The 8,758-nt window shown below is 33.6% G+C and overlaps 1 protein-coding gene across 1 annotated transcript; it reads right to left on the bottom strand.

Annotated features, from left to right (window-relative positions):
- Positions 1–862: 862 nt before the first annotated feature.
- LOC138323857 (DNA-directed RNA polymerases I, II, and III subunit RPABC2-like) lies at positions 863–6,400 on the bottom strand. The gene is made up of 5 exons (XM_069268759.1): positions 6,282–6,400; positions 4,062–4,122; positions 3,093–3,223; positions 2,013–2,084; positions 863–1,412 (listed from the first exon to the last, which is right to left on the bottom strand). The coding sequence occupies exons 1-5, from the start codon at positions 6,302–6,304 to the stop codon at positions 1,322–1,324; spliced, it is 378 nt and encodes a 125-aa protein (XP_069124860.1). The 5' UTR covers positions 6,305–6,400; the 3' UTR covers positions 863–1,321.
- Positions 6,401–8,758: the final 2,358 nt, after the last annotated feature.

Below are 8,758 nucleotides of genomic sequence, written 5' to 3'. Positions count from 1 at the left end.
TTTTAACTATCTGTTCTTTGTAAATACCCAAGAGGATGACTTAATCAGAAAAAGTAGAGGCCAGAAGTTTTGAAATCCACAACAAAAAGGTACCTTGGTACAAGACTTTACCTTCTACATGTTCTTGCAATAAGGAGTGATCTAGGAAAATATGGGAGCAAGAAATTCAAACCTCATTAAATATGATTTGTTCACAGATGTGTGAATATCTATTCAACACATTCAGTAGAGTAATTGTTTGTGATATTTTGAAAAGGACTTAATCTCCATCATATGCATTTAGACAGTCTTATTGATGATGATAATAGATTAGTTGTTATTAGAACAAACAAAAACCATTACAAATTGCACCATACTCTACTGGTTGTGTTGAATACCCTTTTACACTGAAAACTGAAGATTATGTTTGGTTTCCGAGGAAACGTTCTGGGTTTTTTGAAACAATGTTACCTACTAAAGTAGATGCTGGAAAACCAAAATTACTTGGATAGGCTATCAAAAGCAAAAGTATCTTGATCAATAAACAGCAAATATCATCAGGTCCTTTCCTCCATCTCAGGATCCTTAAATAACCCTAACCGTGAATAGGACATTTAAAACGAGATCCCAGAGTGGTCTTGGCGCCCACCAAAGAATGTCTGACAATGGAAAGAGAGATCTTTTTTCTGCTTTTCAAGCTTCAATTACAAAATAGATATGAAATTTGAGAAAGATCCCTTCAGTAACAAACTTCAAAACTGTCAAAATCGAAGATGGCTGCTTGTCAGCCATCTTAATCATCTGATAATGGTGGACTAAAAATGAATATCTAAGCCAGATTTATATTCAATATTGGTTTCCTAAAAAGATTGAATAATACAAATTTGCTTTGTAAATATTATTTATTATTACATATTTTTGACTGACACAAAACAACATACAAAATGAAATGAAAAGGATACTATGAACACATTCTGACTTCCTCCCACTTCTGATTCCATTCACTCTCAAACGTCATCCTTTATTTTCTAACTCACAATCATCAATTTCTCTCATTCTTTAAAGCCTCAACTTCTATTCACCCTCACTCTTTGTATTTCTTCCATTGATGACCTTGCACGCTTGAAAATGAACAGTTGTTTTAAAATAAATTTGTCATTCCAGCTGTGAAAATGAATCTCTCATTCTGTTTGTTTTAACTTAAACTTCTTCTATCTGTTTAAACAACAATCATTCTGCATTCTTTCATATGAATCTCGCATTCTGAGTGATATAACATCAACCACTTGTTCTGTTTGCTTAAAAATGAATCTTTCGTTCTGTTTTCTTAAAGATAAATCTCTCATTCTGTCATTATAAGTTCATCCACTGCCCAGTCTTCAAAACTTCCATCAGGAAGGTATCGCCGAATGATGAGTGGAACCTTTCTTGCTCTAAACCAACAAAGAACAAGAAATAAGTCGCTGTCACAGAGAACATTCCATTTAACAGTAACATGTATATACAAAATATGTAATTGTCTTATTAATAACTTAACTGACATACTCGCTACTCATGGACCTGATTCTAATGTGCTGTAATCTTTATTGTTGGAATCAAAAAGATTACCGGTAGTTACAATTATCAAAATTATTCACCTGTCTGCCATCTTGATTTTTTATTCTTGTTCCATAAATATGCATTACTAGGACCAAGGAGAAGCTAAAGATGATGTTTAATTAGAAAGATCCCTTCAGTACTTTAGGGAAAATAGTGATAACAAGAATTGGCTGACTAAAGATATGAACAGGGTTTTTTCAGATTTTTTTGTTTTTGGATTTTTTTTTTTTTTTGCTATTATGAATATCACTAGAAACAGGTAAATGACAGAATTCCTTTCAAGACAGAATATAAGTATTCCCTCCAATAATAATGTATTGGAGTGTATATTGTGTACTGTAGTTGATTCAACTAGGCTTTGTGAAGTGGTAATGTAGATAAAACAGAATGGTAAATTTGGGATAATAGATAAGTCTTCAAAGTGGTTGACTTACTTCAATTCTTTCATGGCAATGAGTAAAGGGTCAGTTTCTCCTTCCAATTCTACCATGACAGGAGCACACATTCTGTAAAAATCATAGTGTTTATGTTTCGCATATATATACAGCATGCACCATGATACTACATGTACCTAATACAATGTGATTCCTGTAAACACAATATCAATTAACTTCTACAAATGGCCTGAAACTACTCTCCAGAATTGCAATCAATACTGCAGTAGATGGTAGCGGGAATCAGTCATGATTACCAAAAGGCCTTGTAATTCAGCCTGATAGCAGATGGAAAGTAACTTGTATTGTTGTATGAATAGATTTTTCAGCCCAGTACTGATTGTAAGTTTGCATTCATTTTGATTATCTATAATCTTAATTAGCATATTGATAAATAATAAGAAGCATAACTACTTATCTAAAATAAACTACATTGTACTTTTTATTAATTTTAAATCAGTAACATACCATAAATTGGAATATTTTGGTGTTGGATTTGAAGCCATATTGATACTTTGAAATATTGTTCTTCAATAGAACAATATGATTAAAATCAGCTGTTTGATACTCCACTGTATGCTGACTATCAAACAGCTGATTTTAATCAAATTGTCAATAGAAATTATTACTGTACTTACAGACACATAAATGTTTTCACAAAAGAAAGAAATACTTGCACAGATATTGGTTATCCGGTTAATGGTACACAACTTAAATGTAAGCTTAAATAACTAATATAGTAACTTACCCGAGAGTACATGTTCACATCAGTATTCAATAAAATGTAGAAGTATTTGATCTTATAGTATATATACAAACAGATAACTATGAAGTCAACTTTTGGTGTTAAATTTTGGTGCTTTTCTGCTAACGCCAAATTAGCCTTAAATTATTACCACATCCAAACTATCCCAATTCACAGTACTGTAAATGTAACACAATCAATATCGGAGTAATTTTACCCGGTTAAAATAATTCTAAAAAAATTTTATTCCAATAATAATACCTCCAATATTCACAGAACCCATGTATGTTGAATAATTAATGCATTGTTCTCAGATCTCATTATATGATACATACGCTATTTGCAGTGCCCTTGTCCCTAGAACTCTTGCCCTTTCATATTTTGTAAGGTATGGTGTAGTAATTCTCTTTTCAGGTGGAACGGCCAAGCCAGCATCAGAAGATAGCACTTCAACCTGATCTTGTGGCTAAAAAAGAGCATCATATTGCCAAGTGGTTTTGTAGTATACCGTACAAACAATCAACATTTATAAAAACATATCATACTTTTACAAGAGTCTCTAGCCCGAGATACTCTGGCCCTGATACCATACTTAGACATTATGACAGATAGATATCTGGTGTAGGGCCAGAGCGCAGTGCAATATAAAAAGGTGAAACTTGCCGACAATGTTTGGTATTGGGCCAGGTCATCTCCAAATTCAGACTGACCTCCGAGAAGCCCACGTACCTTGGTCTTTTCAAAAAATGAATAATTCATCTACCCAAATATAGCAATCCATCGAGATTAGAGGTGATTTGCATACTACGAGAAAATGGCGACGACGAGGAGGAAGATTTAAAGTAGTGTAAAGGAAACTACTATATTGACATAATATAACGTTAAATTATTCATTTGTTCAAAAGACCAAATTAAGTGACGCTTCTCGATGGTAATGTTTTGTATTAAAGCAGTCTCAATCGAAGATAACCTGGCCCGATACCATACGATATTCCTATCCCCCTATTACCAAGCTTAAAAGTTCTAACAGAGGCCGTGCTAACTGCTAGATGTCTGGTCTAATTTAATTAACAAGATATCATAGTTTTCCTTTAAAATACATTAAAATCTATCCTATAACAGACATTGTCAGTTACAGTGGACACCTTTCAATAATGGACAATTTACTTTATTGGGAAAGAATGGAATGGACAGATTCTATGTTTGATTTTTTCAGTACAAAAAATTATGTTTTCAGATATCAAGAAAATGTTAAAGTGAGTTTACTTAAAGGATTGTTTCTTAAACCAATTAGATGTAATTACCTGACTGATAGGTTCGTCAAGTGGCTCTTCATCTTCTACTTCATCTAAATCTTCATCAAAACTGTACACAAATGAAAATTTTGAAACAATTACTTTGGTACAAATAGGCATCAAATATTTCATAAAAACTGTCATAATGGTAAGCATGTTATACTGGTTGGACACAAAATACACGAGATGCCTTTTTTCATAGGGTGCTATTTTGCTGTCACTGTGATAGACACTGTTGACATAAATAATGTTTCAAAAGTATCATGTCATCTAATTAATAATCATTTGTAATCGGAGAGGAAAAAATGTGGTAGCTCCACTGGAATTCAAACTCAGGACCTACAAACAGGTCCAGTAGCAACACTTTTGACTCTCCTTTGTGCCATTTCAATATCTATAGGCTAGGCCTATCTCTTGTAGGAGTGTCACGGTTAACCGAAATATTCAACCGTACGTTTCTGTTCGGTTCGATGATTCTTAGTTTCGGTTCGGTTCTTTAAAAAAATAACTGTCCTATAATACCTGTAATTCATGTGTATCAACTGTGTTGCTGATTATTTCATTGAAAATACAGTGAAATTGTTTGTCAGAATCCCGAGAAATACACCTGTTGACCAACATGCTGTATATGTGTAACACGTGTGCAAGTTCAGTCATTCAGAAGATCGTTTTTTGCTGTCTGCAAACATTTTTTGCACATACATAATATCTTAGTGATATATTTCACTTATTGTTTGATATTTTATAATTGTTGATATGTTTATTATATTTTTTTTCGATAACAATCCCGCAGAATATTGGCAGCTAAATCAGGCCGCCATTATGTTGCCGATTATAAACAATCCCGTTTCCGTCGGCCAATATTCCGTGAATTAAACCATTTTACGATTGATCATGCACCTGGTATATTATAATGTTTATCTTTATTATAATTCCAATGCATGATACTTTTTAAACACTTTTTCTGAGATAATACCGATGTATTGATTGGCTGTAAAACTTACGATTTTCACATGTCAATCATGACATAATAATGCGTCATGAAGGAAAAGTTTTAGTGACGAAATAATGTATCATAAAGGATACCAGGACAAATATCTCTCTGTGACTAATTAATCTGTCAATAGTACTGAAAGAGTTAAAAAGCTAAGTAAATGTTCAAATTTTTTTTTCAAAGATGTTTCACTATGACAGATCATAAAAGATACTCAATATTTGAACAAAAATTGGTATTTAATTGTGTTCTATGTCTAATTAAAACACAAAATGAAATAAAATAATTCATTTGATTTCTTTGCTGCATGCACTATTAGTACTTCATTCTATATTGGATATAGTGCCATACAATAAATTATTTTTCAGGTCGCAATTAATTATTTTTAATGTTTTTAATTAGTAAAATTCTGATAGAGAAAAAGGTAAAATTCTGATAGAGAAAAAAAACATTTGTTGGAGTGATATACCATCTTTAAATCTAAAGAAAAACTTGTTTTAATAGTAAATAGACTTAAATAGTGTTCAAGTAAGATTTGTCTAAACCGAACCGAAAAAACAGAAAACAAAATTGAAACCGAACCGAGCTCAAAAAACACGAACCGTGACATCCCTAATCGCTTGATTAAGCGATGCTACTGGACCTGTCAAACAATAGTTGAATGCTCTACCGACTGAGCTACCAGGTCAATGATGATTAACCCAATCAAAATTCTGCTACATATTGTATGCTGTTGGAGTAGACAGTCTAGACAGAGACATTTTCGAAACATAACTTCTACGATCAGCAAATGGTATCCAATAATAAATCGACTAACCACTTTTATATTACAGTTGAACCTAATACCTTTACGAATCCCTCCTCTGCTTGACTCGTACATATTCATAACATATGCGTACGGAACTGTGTAACGTTACAATAGTCTTACAGCGCAATTGATTAGGACAATGCACATGCAGGATATCAACTGTTCAGTTCTGGATTTGTGGTCATGAATAATACAACACAAGTTTACATTATTTAAAATACGAAATAAAGAAAAAACGACCACATGGATAACAACGTGGTTCGTTGTGCAATAACAAATAAGGTTGTAAAACTGTAACATTAAACACAAACAGTAATTTATTTTGATTTAATTCAAACAATAGATATTGTTCTTATCAAATCATCTGGTATTGCAATTCAAAAATGTATATAGAGTTGATAAAACGTAAAAGAAATGTTGCACATACTTATCACCGTCCTCGTCCGCCATTTTCTTATTTCAGTCTGTGTTGCATAGATGCTTAAAATCTACATCAATGAGACGTTTGACAAAGGGCGCTTTCGATTAAGTCGTACCGTGATCAATCAGGCGAAGAAGACATTTCTCTGAATTTCTTTCCTTTTCTTTTAAATTTTGATACATCCGGGACATAAATTCTGTAAAGCAGCACGAAGACAATTCAATTGTCAAAATTCAAAATGGCCTTTATCAACCCAATTCAGGTTAAATAAGAACCTAAAAGATACTGTAACTGTCAATTTGAGAAAAAAATAATTAAATACACTGTGCGATACAGCACTGCCTAATGAAACGAGATTTGATTTAATGCAGTTGGATTCAAAATTATTTTTTCTATCTGAAGAGTACGGAAATGATATATAATACCTAAAAAGTTTCAAAATACGGTATATTGAAAACAAAAAACAAGAGGCCCAAAAGGCCTTGACGGTCACCTCAGTGCTGATACAGAAAGAGCATTGCAAAGTTGGTTCAAATAGATTACAAAAAAATTTACGACTTAAATTAAACTTTTAAGTTGAACTTTCGTAATAGAATTTGTTTTTCATTTTGATAGTTAGTGTATTATGTTACCAAACCTTATGCTTAAAATTCCAATTTGCTTTGCTAACGTTAAACAACAAAATCAAACTAGAAGTCAGTCAGTGTCAGGGATTTTATAAATTTCACTTTTCAATCTATGGAGATTGTTTGGTTCCATCAAACCTGTGAATTCAGAAGAAGATTTTTGAAGTTTTAGCCTATTTGACCCTTTTTGGCCCCGCCCCTAAGGCCCCTGGGGGTCGGCCAGGACCAATATGGATATGACGATAAAATGCTATCTCAGGCTAATAATTTAACCAGTTTAACACATTTCCTATGAATAATGAGCAAATAACATTCATAAATGTGTTTTTCATATATAAACTATAGTAACCAAGGGAGAAACATGAGACCCCAGGGTCATATAATTCACAATTTTTGTAAAGGACCTTAAGACCTTTCCATCTATGAAGAGTATTTGATTCTACCAGTTCCAGAATTTCAGAAGAAAAATTTTGAAGTTTTAGCTTATTTTACCCCTTTTGGCCCCACCCGTAAGGCCCCTGGGAGTCAGTCATGAAAAATTTGTAAATAGGATTCAATGGCCATTTCATAGGGATAATTCTGACAACATTTGACCCATTTCCTTTTACAAATGACCAAATAATGCTCATAAATGTGTTTTCTCTGTATAAACCATAGTAAACTTAACCCCCTCCCCAAGTGGAAACCTGAGACCCCAGGGTCACATTATTCACAATTTTTGTAAAGGACCTTCAGACCTTTCTATCTATGAGTATTTGATTCCATCACATCTGTGAGTGGAGAAGAAGATTTTTGAAATTATAGTCAATTTTACGCCTTTTGGCCCCTCCCACAGCCCTCAGGGGGTGGGGACCATAAAATTCACAATTTTGATTGGCCTTATGCCTTAGAAGGTTTGTGCAAAATTTCATTGAATTTGCTTCAGCGGTTTTTGAGAAAAAGTCGAAAATGTAAATTGTTTACAACATACGACGACGACGACGACGGACAAAAGGCGATTAGAATAGGTCATTTAAGACTTTGTCTCAGGTGACCTAAAAATCATAAAATTTTCATCAAATACAAATATATTTTGTCTTGTTTTCAACAAAACAGAAATTTTGATGTCAAATGAAATACATGTAGAGTCAGCCATCTGTGATCCAAGTGGTACTCTTCCAGAAACAAGTTTCCTGCTGAACAAGAGTCTGGTCCTGTTCGTATTTCAGTTTTGCAATTTCAAATTGATGGGCCGCAGTAGCGAAGCAGTTAAGATGTCTCGACACATTACTGCAAGCCGTATCCCTCTGGATCACTGTTCAAATCCTATGTAGGGCACTCCAGGTAATCTTTGTCAAGAAGGTCTGGGTCTAGTTTCATGAATATTCCTTAAATTGTAGGAATCCCTTAACTTAAAATTCTCCATAGGAAAGCATTACAGATTTTAAGAAAGGCTCCTCAACTGAAGATTTTTTTCCTTAACTTTTGTAATGCTTTTCTATGGGGCAATGTAATGCTTTTCTAAAGAAGAAGAGCACTTGCCAGGTACAGATCACTTGTCATGCAGTGGTTTTTCTCTAAGTACTCCGGCTTTCTTCCCATCTTAACCCGACATGTCCTTAAATGATGTTAAACAGTCAAACTAAATCAAACCGACTTAGATTTAATTTATTGCTTCGAAACTGTGGTCACATGGGGCTGGCGTTTCAACGTCCTCTGGATCTACCCCTGCATACGATTAAAGTATACAGAGGAATTTCGGGGGGATCACTTCAATATACTTCCTTACTTCTATTTTCAAAATCAAAGATGGCCACCTGTAAGGCATCTCGTTTTTGTGCCAGTCCAATAGGCACAACTAAGAGTTTCAAGAGGAAC

This window comes from Argopecten irradians, chromosome 1 (assembly GCF_041381155.1).
Source record: "Argopecten irradians isolate NY chromosome 1, Ai_NY, whole genome shotgun sequence".
Classification (NCBI taxonomy): domain Eukaryota; kingdom Metazoa; phylum Mollusca; class Bivalvia; order Pectinida; family Pectinidae; genus Argopecten; species Argopecten irradians.
This window is presented reverse-complemented; position numbering and strand designations above follow the sequence as displayed.